Genomic DNA, 15,784 nt, shown 5'->3' with positions numbered 1-15,784 from the left:
AGTATTTACTAGTTAGTTGTGAAATTGATGCAATTTAGAAATCACACAATGGCTATTCATGGCAATTGCATAACACAAATATATGTTTAAGTAAAGAATATATGAAAAAAATTATTATTTATTTAGTCAAAAAATGGGAATATTATTCATTAATGCCAGATAAACACAATTTCTGCATTGACAGACGAGTTGATTATTGTCATAATTTTAATGACATTTTCACAGTTCTAAACTAATCGCTTAATGCTGCATAATATTGAATTCTGTTGCTCTTTAAGCTGAACCCTTTGATTGCCATTCATAGCATATGCGTAGCACAAATTTATGAGTAAAATCTGTAGTTCAAGAAAATTAATTTACAAATTAAAATTTAAGGCCAAAAAAATCCCCAAAATGCATAAATACCAAATAATCACAGTTGTTAATACAGATGACATTTTTACATTTTTAAACTAACCACTTATAGCTGCGTAATTTTGATTTTTGCTGCTCGTCGAACGTTATAAACAGATTAACTGGTGGACTCGGGGTATTTATAGTCAGTGGCTTACCTAAAAATTAAATGGGCAGATGCAAATAAATAAATCCTATTTATTAGGTTAATAAAATACTTTTATAAATGTGTAATGCGAAATACTTAATATGCAATAAAAGCGAGATATATTTATAAAACATTTCTATATTCCTTAAGTTGGTTCACGTAAGTGTTCTAACTTATTAATTCTCTTTGATTATTTGGTTTTTTGAATAATGCAGGGTATTTGATCATCATGAATTGGAAATAAATTAATATTTAAACATGTCCCTTTCACTATAACTTGTTTTGAGATTTGTCGTTATATCTTATACCCATAAAGTATTACTGAATCTATATGTGTATGTATTATTAGGTTTTCGATTGTTCACGATCAACATTGTCCGTCTGTTTGTCAGTACGTCTCTAAATACTGATTCTGTTCAGGGATAGACTCTAACAAATTTGTATCTTAGTTAAGAGTGTATGTTATTAAGTTACATCTTAGCTTGTGTCATTTGTTTGCTCAGCACTGTTAATTTTATTGGGTTGAGTACTTCAATTTATTTCTAATAAATCATTTGAAATCTTAAAAGTAATCCGAATGCTATGCTTACAAAATAATAAAACCAATAGATTAGATATATAAATATAGCATCTTAAGGAACTTTAGCATAACACGAGGCGACTGCACTTAAAAGCCAGACAAGTGACATGTGAAACATCAAGAAGCCACTGTTAGCTTTGCACAGGTCGTAAAGATAGTTGTATTTGATGCAATGATTTAATCTTATCAAAGAGAGCTTTTATACGTTAACAACTCTGTCTAAGTTCAAGGCATGTGTTGGCCTTCGGTGGGTTGAGAGACAGTTGAGGGGTTTGTTTGGAATTTACAACACAAACGAGGCTTGTTTGAGTGATTCGCCATACACTAAAAACATCAAACAGCAATAACATTCGTAGAAATTTTAATAATAATAAAATATCTTATAAGTAACACAACAATGACTATAAGTTGGCTAAAATGGTCTCAATGGTTTTGCCTTTGGTTTCGGGCACAAACCGAGCAATAAACAAAGCGGCGCAAAGTGAAACACTGGAGAAGATGGAGATAACTGCATGTATGCCCCACATGGTACTCAGCAGAGGTAAGAGCTGCAAGCCAAATAAGGAAAATTAGAAGTTACCAATTGGTCAAACTGATTATTGCCTCACCTTGATGGTGGTCATCGACAAGAGCCACATAATGCCCATTAAAATCATATTGCCCGTGCTCCGAATTTTTGGCGGCAATATCTCAGCGATGACGAGAAAGGGCAGCGTTAATAGTCCCCAGGAGGCGATGAAGAGCATAAAGGAGAAGGCCGCAACGGGAACCCAATCAAAACCACTCGTATCATAGCCCAAAGTCTTTAGATAACCGTGCGCGCCCATTGTCGCCTGGCTAAGACAGATTCCAGCTGCCGAGATAAGTAACAACAACTTCCTTCCAGCACGTTCCACCAACGTGGTTGCTACAATGTTGCCCACCACCTGTATGATGCCTACAATGATGGCTGCTATAGTTGGTGACAAGCTGGAACCGGATTCGTCAAAGATGAAAGCCGTATAGTTGAGCATGGCAAAGCATCCACAACCCTGGTTAGAGGTCACCAATCCGAGTCCAATGAGCAACGCCTTGCGTGATGTAGGAGCAACTGAAGTTAAGGATTGATTTGAGTATTAAATGGGTTTTTGATTTTGATTTGTAAGTTACCAAAGTCTGCCCAAGTCACGACACTATCATCCACATCATCGCAGCATTTTTCTGGATTCTCGGGTGCTCGCAGCTTGTGCAGCTCCAGCTGCAACTCCTCGCTAAGCTCCTTGGACTGACGTGATCGTATGTTACGATAATAGCGCAATGCGTGCTCTGCCTCCTGTGGCTTCTGTCGATTCATCAGATGCTGTGGCGTCTCCGGCATGAACCAGAAGCACACTAGAAAGAGAATGGATAAAGTGGACACAATCCAAGCCACAGTGGCATAGTTGAAGAAGTAGCCCAGCACAAAGGCAAGAAGAACGCCTGCGTTGCAAGTTAAAACGAGAAAAGTGCCCAAGATGCCACGCACACTGAGGAAGAGAAGGAGGGAATTAAGGGTATCCATTAGAGGTATGCATGGCTGCATTCAAAAAGGGATACATGTTCAACTGAATTGAATGAATTCGGCTGCGTCTTCTAATAAATTGATTGAATGTGTGCTGTCCTAGAACCGAAAACTACAGTTGGCTTTGACTTCTGTGCCACCCCTGAAAGAGTGGCTGGGATGAAAACTCAAATATAGATTTTACTTTTGAAAAATAATATAAAAAAAACCGAATAGACAATAAAAAAAAACATTTCAAAGAATTTAATACTGCTTATATAATATTAGTGCAGTGATGCCCAAAAGATGAATAAAGTAGGCTATAAAATTCAATTTCCTAGCACATGTGATAGGAAAAAGTATTTATTTTCGCCTATTTTGGACAACATTGTTTTAGTGTTATACAGAATATTGTACAGCTTGAACTTAATTTTATTAACATCAAATTATTAGCTTACACTTACACTTATTAACACACAAGCTCAGCTTGCAGAAAACAGTTGAAGTATTCTGAGTATTTCTCATTCAGTCATTCATTCGTTTCGTTTTTCGCACGCATTCACTCAATGAAATGAGTATTCATTACAGTAAGAACCGGTCCACTGAATTCTTTGCACTCAGAGAACAGAATGAAACTCGGCAGGGTGACTCAGCGACGCGTAGGCTTGAATGCAGCCGTACAGAGCTCTAGTATGCATTAACTCACCTGTCCTCGGCCAGTTCGGCCGTGTAAATGGGAATCACGCCAAAGACTCCTCCACCCGCCATGCCACCCAAAAAGCGGGCCCCTATGAGATGTGTGGGATTTCTAGCAAAAGGAATCAATACCCAACCCAACTATATATGAAAACAAGTAAAGAATCTGAATGCCATCGATTTATAAGTATTTAAATGAAAGCCTCACTCACCAGTGATGGCAGCGTTACCCACAACATGGAAATCTTTCGACCACATCTCTCAGCCATCCAGGCGAAGAACACATTGCCAACGAGGCCGCCCAGACAGAGAACAGCTGCTACATTGCCCTTATCCTGATCGGTCAATGGTCCCGTCTCCAGCGGACTCTCATCACTGCTTAGATCTAGAAAACTGGATGAGGTCCAACCGCAATACGCGCCAAAAGAGATGGACACTATATTAACTGCAATATGTAAAAAATTCTCATATATTGATCTGAATGCACTGAAAGATACCGTGTATACGGACTTTAATTAGGTAACTTAAAAAAGTCTAATTTTTAAAAAGTTATTTTTATTGCTGAGTAGCAATTCACATTAACTATATTTAGTGAATAAGATTAAAACAATCGTCCTTTCCGAGTCAAAGATATAAGCAAAAATATACGATGACGTTACGTTTAAAAAAAAAGAGTTGGTTTTGAGTTGGAATTGAAAAACGCTAAGTTCTCCGAAATGGACAAGCCTTTTTTGCAATTAACTTTTTTAAATATCATTTTAAATAATGTTATTTAATTTTCCAGGTTTTTGTATTTAAAAATCTCTACAAATTTAAGATTAATTAGCCTTGGCATGACACGTTACGTTACATGACACTATGTTACATAAATTTCTCTGGCATTTTATAGAGAATTGTTGTATAAATAAATTAATATATATTAACTTTTTAAGTAATTAACAAACTTGTCTGTCTAAATTTTTGATGATGAAAGACAGATATCATCAAGTATACAATATAATACTACACTCCATTCTGGACGTCAATTTTTCAGAAGTCAGGCAAAAATATATGGAAAAACTAAATTTATTAACATTTGCAGTCGTTATTTGTAAATTGTTTAAACAATTAACAATTCTTGTGACAGATTGGATAATTTCTTTACACACGCGGGCTAAATATGGATTACATATACAGATACACTCGCACACATCCATTGAGAAAAGATTACTAACCGAATATGGCAGCCAGATATTGAAATTTAACGTCGCCTGTGGAACTCATCGCGTCTCTTGTGTGTTTTTAGGTAACAATTGCTGAATATACTGTGAATTAATACTGTTAATTTAATCTGTCATTATCCTTTTTGGGCTTTGCCAATTTGTCAGTTAATTAGGGACTGGGGTATGCCCTGCTTAACGTGGTACGTAGCGAACTAAACCGGCGTAGGCTCCGCATGATAACTTTTATATGTGGGTATTTAAATCGCACAGAAACGAAGTCAGTACGCTCACCCAGATACTGATACAGGGACAGAGGCAGAGACAGAGACAGGCACAGATATTCTCACACACACTCTCACATGTCAGACGGGAGAACAGAGTGCGTGATTTGTCGTGTGTTGTTATCACTTTGTCATTATGTTTCTCTGAGCAACAAGAGCTAAGCAAATCCGTAGTGACAACAACAATTTTTCTAATTGCCCCCAGACTGTGTCGATGCGCTTTGTTTTGTCTTTATTTTAATATTTACTAATCACTTCTGTGACTCTCTATTTTATTATATTTGCAATACTTTTCACAGAGAGTCTGGATTTGTTACTTAAGATGGAAGACTTTGGAAATTTCAACCCCTTAAAGTTTGTTTGTTTGGATAGATATGGATCAGAAAAGATCAATCTTAATAAACTGGAATGTAAAAACTCTTCTTTCTGACAATCCCATAGTTATTCTTTCATTTGTAAATTTGATTAAGAAATAGGAATGGATATAAAACTCATGGACATAAAAACTTACAGTTGAAACAGCAAAAGTACAAAAATGTTGACCTATTTCTTCGTTGTTGAGAAAGAAAATTAAACAGATTTAAAAATAGAAAAGAAAAAAAAATTAAATTAAACTTAGTGTAAGTTTTTAAACACTGATAGACATATATTATTACCATAGAAATGATCGAAAATAATATTACACTTGTTTTATTCATATTCTTTATGATACCGTAAGGGTATTCAATATTCGCCATTTCAGTCAATAACCTTGCATATTGTAATTATTATTATTATAATATTATTATTTTGATTATGCTGTTATTTACTTTGCTCGTATTTTCCTGATGTGATATGCGCCTGGAATAACACATGATGCACATGTTCACATTGTTTGTTAAATGCAAGTTATAGAGGAGCGTCATTGTGATAGATCTGGGTGCGCATTAATCACATTTTCATGGCCTCTCATCATATCAGTAGCCGCGATAGATTAAGCAAACTCACAAAAAAAAAAAATCAAATAAACGTAGATACTTTTAGCAAACACCTACCCATTTCTTTCTGTTATTTTATTTAATATCTTAAGACATATAATTTGTTTTTGTGTGTTGTGTGTTGAAAAAATTCTACAAAATTAAAAAAAAAAAAATATTTATTATCTCCGAGCCAGTTAGGTTTGGGTTACTGGGCTACCCGAACCGAATCATTAACCCTTGAAATTATTTGTTCCGCGGGGCCGAACCTAAAGCGAACCACTTTCTTAACTAAAAGGTTCGGTTCGGGAAAAATTTAGTTACATTCGTTCTTATCTAGGGACGGGGTTCTACGAAATTCTAACTTCAAATAAAAATCAAATAAGATTTAAATAATTTAACTTATTTACATAATTTAAATTTTTTATTTAATCTTTTGGGATTATTCAGCACTACGGGAAACAATTTTTTTTTTTTTCGTATAAAAAAAAATGTTGAGTGGGATAGGAATAAGTGGAAGCTCATTATGCTCTTCCTTGTTTGCTTTATTTAAATGATTCAAACGTGGTTATTTTATACGAATAATAAGTAAAGTTATCTTATTTATCTCGAACAATAAACTCGTAGTAATAAACTGTTAGTTAGATTAAAAAAAGTAAAGATTAGTTTAAAGCATGCATTATACTCTCTGTGTTTCATAAGAACTCAACATGGCATCTAAAGCTGTTATTTATCATTAGGAAAAAACAGCTTTAGACGCCATGTTGAGGCAATGTATTACAGATTATTAGCAAAAAAAACCCATTAGAAACAATTTCTAAAATGAAAGTAATTTTTTGTCATTTGCTTAAATTTATTAAATACTGATTTACTTATAAAAGTGTACCAAAAACTTAGTACTACTAATTGGGAGCTGCTGTTCATAGATGAGTGGCAATGTGTCCGTTAATGATATCGGTTGTCTTGGCCACATGCCTCGCCCCCTGCTCCACATAACCCAGTTCCCGTTGCACAGCCGACAGACGACGATTGCGTGTCTCGGGCAGCAGAGGCAGTGAAATAAGGCCTACGAATATCGAGGCAGCTGCGAAGACCAACAAGTACGGTAATAGCCCAGGACTAAGCGATGTCTTCACAGCATTAAAACCCTGCAGTTAATTAAAAAACAACTTAAGCAACGTTCTCAGTGAATGATTCTATCATCCAATTACCTCAATCATTCCGAAAAGCAGCAGCCAGGAAAATGCCGAGGCAATCGAATAAAGCAGGTCGTGCAGCTGTTGATGAAATGCGAACAAGTTAGTTTTCATATTAAACAGAAAAAATAAGTTTCACAACACTTGTGGGCTTTTCTTTTCTTTCTTTTTTTTCAGAAAATTAAAATTAAATTGTCATACCCAAAATGTTATATTGCATACTATTGGGAGCTCTTACAAACTAATGAACTAGTCCACAAAAATGCCTTAAGCCACTTTCAATAGAGTAAAACTCAAATGATTGACTCTGCGATACTCTATATCGAGCTCTTGAGCTCCGTAATTATAATAATAATAACATATATTGCATGCAAAGATAAATACTTTTCACAATCAATATACCCATATTTTTATAGGGCATTAAGTGTGTGCGTTGTAACAAACATTGGCACAAAGCTGTCATACCTAAACTGCGCATTTTTTTGTACAAGGGTAAAGGCAGTAAAAATTGGTTTAATATTCCATTTTGCGGGCGCTTAGAAGATTGCTACGTTCGGGGAATTCGTATTTGATCCCCCTGCGAAACCAGAATTCTCTCGTCTTAAAATTTCCGTTCCCTGAAACCTCCCCTCCCCTAAGTTAGCTTTAAATAATTTCCTTCTGTTCTGTAATTAATAATTTTGTTTTTCCTTTTTAGCTCAATTTCTGATAATAAACTAATGAGTTTAAGTTACCTAGTAGGGTAGCAGGACACTTATCATTTGTAAAAGTGTATACAAAAGATTTTTTTTTTCGAAATTTCTGTAAAATTTATGAATGGTACGATATAAGGGCTATATCTGTGCAAAAAATCAATTTTTTGGACGGGCGCATCGATGATCTATTTTGAGAAATCAGAGAATCTCCAAAAGATAATAATTTAAAAAATAATTTTAGTTTTTAAAGATAGAATAAGAATAGATAATTAACAAGGTCGGTTATATAAAATGGGAGTAAAAGCTGGGCTAATACAAATAATACAAGCTTCTAAAAGTAAGTAACGGGTATTCCCATGGTCGGAGTCTCGACTATAGTCCGTCCGACTAGTTTTTAGACACCGTATTTAAAAGAAGTAGAAGGGTCTATTAAGTTTGTTTCAAATTAAATGTGGGTCTATTAAGTTTGTTTCAAATTAAATGTGCGTGACAGCCAGAAGGAGGCTTGGCAGACCGTTTAAAGTATATATATTCTTGATCAGCATCAAAAGCCGAGTCGATATAGCAATGTCCGTCTGTCCACACGTCTGTATGAACACTTAGATATCAGAGACTAAAAGAGCTAGGGACTTACCTTCGTGGGGATAACTTCACTGCTGATGACAGCGGCAAGAGGATAAGGTCCAAAGCTGATAAAAAGGAGCTGACAGGCGAGTAGAACAATGGGAAGATATCGCTCGCACCAGATGCCGAGAGTCCAGTTATGACCAAACTGTTTGAACAGGGCTAAGGCAGCGACTGCAGTGGCAGCGAGGAGTGAGGAGAGACAGAGCAGCAGCTACAATCAAATGGATAATAATTAGATGATTATGATATGAGGATACTCTTACCTTGCGCGGCAGATGCGGTCCAAACAGACGGGCCATCAACGCACCCACACATTGAGCCGAAGCAAGGATCAAGTAATTCAACTGGATGGAGGAGCCAGTGCGTCCAAGAAAATCAGCAGCATAGTTTAGTTCGACAAAGACGCCACTCATCTTGGCACAAACGGTGAGCAAAAAGCTCACGCAGATGAGACGTACCACATAGCAATGAGACAAGGGCGACGAGCCAATACTCTTACCCTGATCCTTTAGCTGCGCCTTGAACTCGGCCAACTCCAGCAGATACTCAGGCTTCTCACGATCATCAAGATCACGTATGCCGCGATACCAACGCAAGGACTTCTCCAAGCACGCAACATCTCCCTTTCTCAGATAATAGTGTGGACTCTCCTGCACAAAGGGAAAGCACAGAGAGAAAGCACACGATGTGATGCAGCCCACGATGTTGACATAATCATAGGACACATAGAAGCCCAGAATAATGCCAGAAAGGATGCCCAAAGTGCGCCACAGTTCGATTGTGAAGGTCAAACGAGCCGCCTTGTCCCGATTTCCGGCAATTTCATTAATAAAAATTGGTAAAACTACAAAAGCGGCACCAGCGGCCACGCCTCCAAAGATGCGGGAGGCGTAGATGTGAACGATGTCGAAGCCAAAGTGAATGCAGAACCAGCTAAACTGCAAGAAGATATCAAAAATTACGAGAAAAGCACTGAGGTCACTTAAACCCCAGTTAATGGCCAAAATGGGAGAGAGAAACGGTAAAGTTATTTTTCACTTGAAGAGGAATTAGTTAAAGATGGCCACTAACCAGGACATAGATCTGCTTATAGCTTTAACATCCAAATGGAGTAATTAAAATGGCAATGGAGGATAATATAGTTGCACAACCATACGCTGCACTAAACTTACAATCTGCAGAAGTCCACAGCAAAGAAGCACTGATTTTGGACCAATTCGCAATGCTAGGCAACCGGATAATGCGGCGCCGACTGCAGCACTCAGAAAGAGATATCCGGTTAACAATGCCGTGTCCGTGGGATCTGCGACTACGTTCAATGGCGTTTTAATCTCTGACTCATACAGGGTCATATGTGCTGGCGTAATTCCGAAAATTAAGCCAAAGTTGAAGCATAGAAGGTTTCCTGTAACAAGGCGAAATATCAACTGAAATTATAGAAGGTATTGGTATGCTACCACTCTCACCTATAGCTGTGGAAACGCTCTGTATGCTCGCACCGCTGACTCGCTTTGGCAGGCACATGACGCTTGTGTGATGGTGAAGTTCTAGTTGTTAGCCAAAATGCTATTAACGTGCTGAACTGCATGCAAACTGAGAAGCTCTTAGTGCATAACGTGCGCTATTTATGGTCTTTCTCAAAGTTATATTTCCGAGCTACTTTTTATCTGAAAGCCAAAAACGATAAGAGACGATGCCTTGCAAGCCGATGTGTCGTTATGCGCAATGTTAAATGAAACCAGCATCCAGCTTGTTACGAGTATATCAGGTTGTTTGGAATACACTTGATATTTGCACAACGTGAGTCTACAAATGATGCCGAGATAAAATGCGACTATGTCTGACTACCATTTCAGCTACTGGTCTTGACAATAAAGAAATCTCCGTTAACCTACAGCAGATAACCTACCTGGGTTACTCAGAATATTTACGCCATCTGCTTGCCGCGAGGGCTGCCTTAAGACTCGTGTAAAGTTATGCAAACTTTTTCTTGACAATCAAAAGTCAGTTAAAACTATTTAAGGAATAACAGACATGTTTGCTTAACATACAGTCCAATACAAATATCAATAAGCATAATTGCTCAATGAAAAGCAGTCACTAAAGTTAGGCATTGTCTTGTGGATGTTTTGAATTTAAAATTAGCTGAAACGACAAATCGGTTGATCGGTTGCTATCGATATACAAAGCAGCAAGACAATAACTGACTGCTATGGTGCCCAGCTGTTGTTGCCAGATTAGCACTGTTTGTCGATTGGGTATCGACAAACCACCACTGTAGATCAACAAATGGCCGGGAAAACTATATAAATTTTTAATTATTATTTTAAACATTGAGAAACGGTTAAATGACAGTTGAGCCATGGCCTGCGGCTTATGCTGCTAATGAAGATATATGGTTGGACAAGGACGCCAGCGTTAGTGACAAACAGAATGCTTGGCGCGTACAAAAAATATTATTAGCGCACGCCACACGGTAAGTAGAAATCTCAATTCCGCTAATTTAACATAATTTCTAAAAAAGTTTCATTTGTGCAGCGACTTAGAGGAAGCAACACAATATGAGGTGCTTAACGGACATCAGGAGAGACTTCAAAGATCCAACATTTCGGAAACATACATTAAGGAGCGTCTAGCTGGCTGTAAGCAGCTCTTGGCGCAGAGTCGTCGTTGTCGTCGGGGCACTAGAATATCCCTGGAATGGACGATTCCAGCCTTAATTTCCTTTGAGCGACCCTGTCTCGGTACATATGAAAGCTGCAAGCACGACGAGGTTGCTCTTAACGAACTCCATCGGCAAAAAGCATCAACCAACGTTGAAAAATTAATCCAAAATGAAGTGTCGAAGCCAGCGACTGATGTGGCATCAAATTTTGACGGTTTTCGTACTGCACGTGAGCAATTAATGTTGCATGATGCGCAGGTAAAGTGTTTGTTACACACGCACCTTTTACTCTTCTAGTTCAAGGTTATTTTGTACTTTCAAAAAAAAAACTCGGTATTTATTTGGAGTTGGCCCAGGAAAATAGACTATTACCAAAATCTCTTTACGAGGTAAAAGTCTAGTGATTTTATTATAAATTTTATTATAATAAAGTGATTAATTTATAAATTTAAAACAAAAATATATAAATTTAAAAAAAGATTCCATTCTGCACCATGCGCAAAAAGGTTGAGCTTATTATTGCCGAAAATTTTATTTTTACCCAGTGCCGAATGGAATCTTTTTTTTTTAATTTATATATTTTTGTTTTAAATTTATAAATTAAATTAAATATTGTTCGTCACAAAATTGGATAAAAGAAATTTTGGGGCAAGAAAAGGCTTTCGTCACTAGACTTTTGCCTCGTAAAGAGGTTTTTTTTGGAAGATATCAGAAATTTTTGATACTTTGAAAGAAGGATATTAAAATGCTTACTTCAAATTTAAAAATCAATTCACAATTATATCAAAGCAGTATATCCTGAATAAAGTTTGGTCGGAGTGTATAAGACCTACTTTAATGCATAAAAATTACCTTGCCATCGATATATAGGTCATATCTGTAGCTTCTATAGCTTGGAAACAGTTGAGGTTTCAATTTAATCGGGAAATAGCGTTTTCCCGCTAAACTAGTGGTTTTTCAAAAAGTCGTAAGACAAACATTTCTAGATTTTCGAAAAGGAATAAATCCCCATCATTACATCTAAGGTATTTTAACGCTTTGATGCAAACAGACAAACAAACTGACTTTTCATATCATTTTGAGAAGTCCACGAAAATTTTCAAATCTAATTATCTTTTGATCTAGTTGTCGGATTTCGATGATCGAGATATTAATCGACGCGTATTTTTGATGAGAAGTTATAAAAAATAAATTAATATATTTTTACCAAAATGCCCCATTGGCCCCATTATCTGAAATCATTAACATTTTTTTCCTTCTACTTACACCCCTTTATCTAATGACCCAGGTGAGTTAGCGTGATCCGTTGCAATGTATGTAACAGGGAGAAGGCCCCATTAATTTCATTTCCTCCAATCCCAACCCAAAAAAACACAATTTTGAAGAATACGTGGCTAAAGGGTTTAATGCAGTACGATTCCATATATAGAGTTTTCAAGATATAAATATAAAATTTGAACACAATATAAAACAGTATATTTAAATATTTCTGCAAAACTAATTCTAAATTAATGTTTTTAAATTATGTCAGTCTCAAAGTAAATAAGCGATAAACTCTTCATCAACAGCCGACTCAATAATGAGCACGGAAATTTTTTTTTTAAGAAAATTTGTTTGTAATTACTAACAGCATCTTCACCCAACATATTAAATTTTAATTGTACATATTTACGGAGATATTGGCCTGTCAATTATAACGTAAGCAATACACGACACATGAAAATTAGAAAAAAAAACTCCTGTAAAATTTGCTTTTTGGCGCTTACGTTGATTTCGCAAATAGAGCTCGATATTGTCATTTCATTCTGTATAAACTCTAAATGTATATCGCAATTGAATAACCGGTATTTTATAGTCGGGGACTCGACTAAAGCTCTACCAACTGTTTTTTTGTTTAAGTTCCCTTTCATTCCGCTAATTGTTTCTGTTTTTAGAAAAAGAAGCAAGACTCTGCTACTGGAATTGGTGCAACTGGCGGAGTTGGCGCCTCTGATTTAATGAACTACAAGAAAAAATCATTAGGTGGACGAGGACGCGGTGTTAACTCAAAGTTTGTGCAACCAACTGCGCAAAACGATACGTAAGAGCTAGAAGGTGCATCGTAAAGTAATATATTAACTTTTAATTACATTTCCAGGAATCCTGTGAAGCCAAGTGCTCCTGCAGTGACGCCCTTGCCTGTTCCGCCGTCCTTGGCTCACCTTGATGTCCTAATGGTCGAGCAGATTACGCGAGAGAGCATGCATAAATACAAACCTATTGGTAAACAACTTCTCGTCAAATTGTCAGTGTTTCTATAAATAAATTTGTTCAATCTGCAGCTTGGGAGGATGTAGCCGGCTTAGAATACGCCAAGTCAACGTTCATGGAGACAATAATTCATCCATTGCAGCGTCCAGATTTGTTCAAAGGCGTGCGGCGTCCACCACGTGGTGTTTTGCTCTTTGGTCCGCCGGGAACGGGTAAAACATTAATAGCAAAGTGTATTGCGTCCCAGTCGAAGGCGACATTTTTCAGCATCAATCCATCATCGTTGACCTCCAAGTGGGTGGGAGAAGGCGAGAAACTGGTCAAAACACTGTTTGCCGTGGCCGCTGAACATCAACCAGCCGTAGTTACAATAAATGACTAAACTTTGGCATAACCTAAAGCTCCCTACTTTTTTTTGTAGATTATTTTTATGGATGAAGTGGATTCATTGTTATCGCAACGTTCGGACAATGAGCACGAAAGCTCGAGAAGACTAAAGAACGAGTTTTTCATACAATTAGATGGCGCTGCAACAAACGAGGATGATAATATCATTATTATAGGCGCTACAAATCGTCCACAGGAGTTGGATGAAGCTGTGCGTCGTCGTTTTGTTCGACGTCTGTATGTACCTCTGCCTTTAAAGCGAGCACGGCAGCAGATCATCGAGAAACTTATAAAGCAGGTACATCATAATCTTAGCGATGATCAAGTTGAAGGGCTTGCTGAGCTTACCGAAGGATACTCGGGTGCAGATATGGACAGTTTATGTCGTTATGCCGCAATGCAACCATTGCGCTCGCTGAGCAGCTCCCAAATCGACGTAATTGATGCACATCAGGTAAACCGTAATCTACTCTTTAATAAAATCCACTAAAATAAGTATAGCATACCTTTGGTGTAATTTAAATCATAGATGGATTTAGCTCTATTGTTAAATGTAACGCGTTATTTATGCTTGTTTCTTGGAAAGGAACGGAACTCAATCCTGCTTTTGCCCGTGCTTATATAAATAAATTTGTTTTGTTCTTCTGTTTTTGTTTGCAGTTGCCAGCCGTAACCATGTCGGATTTTATGTCGGCATTGCAACACGTTTCTAGAAGTGTCTCGCCTGAAGATATTAAACGTTACGTATCATGGAATGATATTTATGGAATTAAGCATTGAATAAGTATCATCATCATTTTCATACAGAAATTCATTTACTTTTGAAGCATTGGAGCAAATAAATGGAATTATCAATATTAGTTTTGAGTTAATTTCACATTTGTTTAGCAAAAATTTTGGGGCGGAATATTTCTAGAGAAAATAATTTGGAAAATATGCAAACTGTTTAACCAGTACTTGATAAAATTATATATGGGTAATTCCCTAATGTCGAATGCGACATTGGATTCGCACTATTGTTGGTGCTAAGGTGGATATTGGACAATTGTTCGTTTTCAAAAAAATTTCAAAAAACCAATGCATTCCAATGCACGCGACTCAAACAGAAGTAGTTTTTTCGGCGATCAGTTCAAATACTGATTTCAGCGAAACGTGAACGAATATTTTGATGGAGTTAATTTTGAAATGTTGTGTATTGATATTTCTTAATAATGTTTTCTGTTTGATTTAAAAATATTAAGTATTTTTATTTTAAATTTAAATTGAATCACTGTCGCACGCAACATGTCGCATGCGACATTTTGTTCCATAACGTTTTTTGTTTACTTCGTATGAATTACAATTTAACTTTTTAAGTCACCAAGAAGCTTTATTACTAGAATTGAAGTGTTTTCTTTGCATTTCCATTAATTTTTAGTTTCTAAAAGAAACACTCCATTTTGGAAGTCAACTTTTGACAAAACAGGCAAAAATATGGAAAACTTAATTTATTCAAAGATGCAGTCGGTATGCTCAAACTAATAAACAAATTGATGTGTAAAATGTTTAAATAAGTAAATTGAAAATGTTTCTGCTAGAAAATTTTACAAGATGTGAGTTTAAGATCAATTTTACTTTTTTGGCTGCGGTTGACATTTCTGGAGAATTGCCCATATGTATAATATACATTGTATACACAGAGGTGCCAGAGAAATTAAATCAACCGAAAATCTCACAAAAATTGATGGATTTTGGTTATTTGTTTTAGCTCTTTGTGTTTTATGCAGATACAAGAAGACAATAAGGATGGTGAATTACTGCATCATTCAGTTATGAAAATTGTCTAAGTTATTAAACTATATTTATTCCGAAAGTTACTTATATATTTATGACAGTAGTTGTAAAATAGAAAAGAAAATCGAAATTTTCTTAAACATTTACTTTAAGAGCTCATGAATAACGCTTAATTTATATGAATTATACAGAAATATATTTAAGATATGCCCTGTACATTTGCTTGCACTTGTACTTAAGCTTATATTAATTTTTAATTGTAGTGTCATATCGAGCTTAATAAATTACACTATGGAATGCTATGACTTTCACCGCCTTTGCAAATTGTTTAACTATACATCTACAGGGTATTTAAACATGTTAATTATTTGAACTCACAGCACAATAAATTTACATTCGTATACATCAATTTAAAA

The 15,784-nt window shown here is 36.3% G+C and overlaps 3 protein-coding genes across 3 annotated transcripts; 1 reads left to right on the top strand and 2 right to left on the bottom strand.

The window, feature by feature from the left end:
• Window positions 1–1,465: 1,465 nt before the first annotated feature.
• On the bottom strand, window positions 1,466–4,746 carry LOC117780117 (facilitated trehalose transporter Tret1). Its single transcript, XM_034616526.1, has 6 exons — window positions 4,551–4,746; window positions 3,549–3,781; window positions 3,347–3,477; window positions 2,271–2,626; window positions 1,730–2,211; window positions 1,466–1,669 (listed from the first exon to the last, which is right to left on the bottom strand). The coding sequence occupies exons 1-6, from the start codon at window positions 4,597–4,599 to the stop codon at window positions 1,523–1,525; spliced, it is 1,398 nt and encodes a 465-aa protein (XP_034472417.1). The 5' UTR covers window positions 4,600–4,746; the 3' UTR covers window positions 1,466–1,522.
• Window positions 4,747–6,607: 1,861 nt separating this feature from the next.
• LOC117781748 (facilitated trehalose transporter Tret1) lies at window positions 6,608–9,911 on the bottom strand. The gene is made up of 6 exons (XM_034618565.1): window positions 9,760–9,911; window positions 9,466–9,698; window positions 8,557–9,231; window positions 8,301–8,504; window positions 6,987–7,052; window positions 6,608–6,923 (listed from the first exon to the last, which is right to left on the bottom strand). The coding sequence occupies exons 1-6, from the start codon at window positions 9,815–9,817 to the stop codon at window positions 6,696–6,698; spliced, it is 1,464 nt and encodes a 487-aa protein (XP_034474456.1). The 5' UTR covers window positions 9,818–9,911; the 3' UTR covers window positions 6,608–6,695.
• Window positions 9,912–10,612: 701 nt separating this feature from the next.
• LOC117781747 (fidgetin-like protein 1) lies at window positions 10,613–14,455 on the top strand. The gene is made up of 7 exons (XM_034618564.1): window positions 10,613–10,769; window positions 10,832–11,216; window positions 12,893–13,038; window positions 13,096–13,220; window positions 13,280–13,569; window positions 13,630–14,049; window positions 14,256–14,455. Exons 1-7 carry the CDS (start codon window positions 10,642–10,644, stop codon window positions 14,373–14,375), a joined length of 1,614 nt encoding a protein of 537 aa, XP_034474455.1. The 5' UTR covers window positions 10,613–10,641; the 3' UTR covers window positions 14,376–14,455.
• Window positions 14,456–15,784: the final 1,329 nt, after the last annotated feature.

Source organism: Drosophila innubila (genome assembly GCF_004354385.1).
Source record: "Drosophila innubila isolate TH190305 chromosome 2L unlocalized genomic scaffold, UK_Dinn_1.0 4_B_2L, whole genome shotgun sequence".
In the NCBI taxonomy this organism is placed as follows: domain Eukaryota; kingdom Metazoa; phylum Arthropoda; class Insecta; order Diptera; family Drosophilidae; genus Drosophila; species Drosophila innubila.
This window is presented reverse-complemented; position numbering and strand designations above follow the sequence as displayed.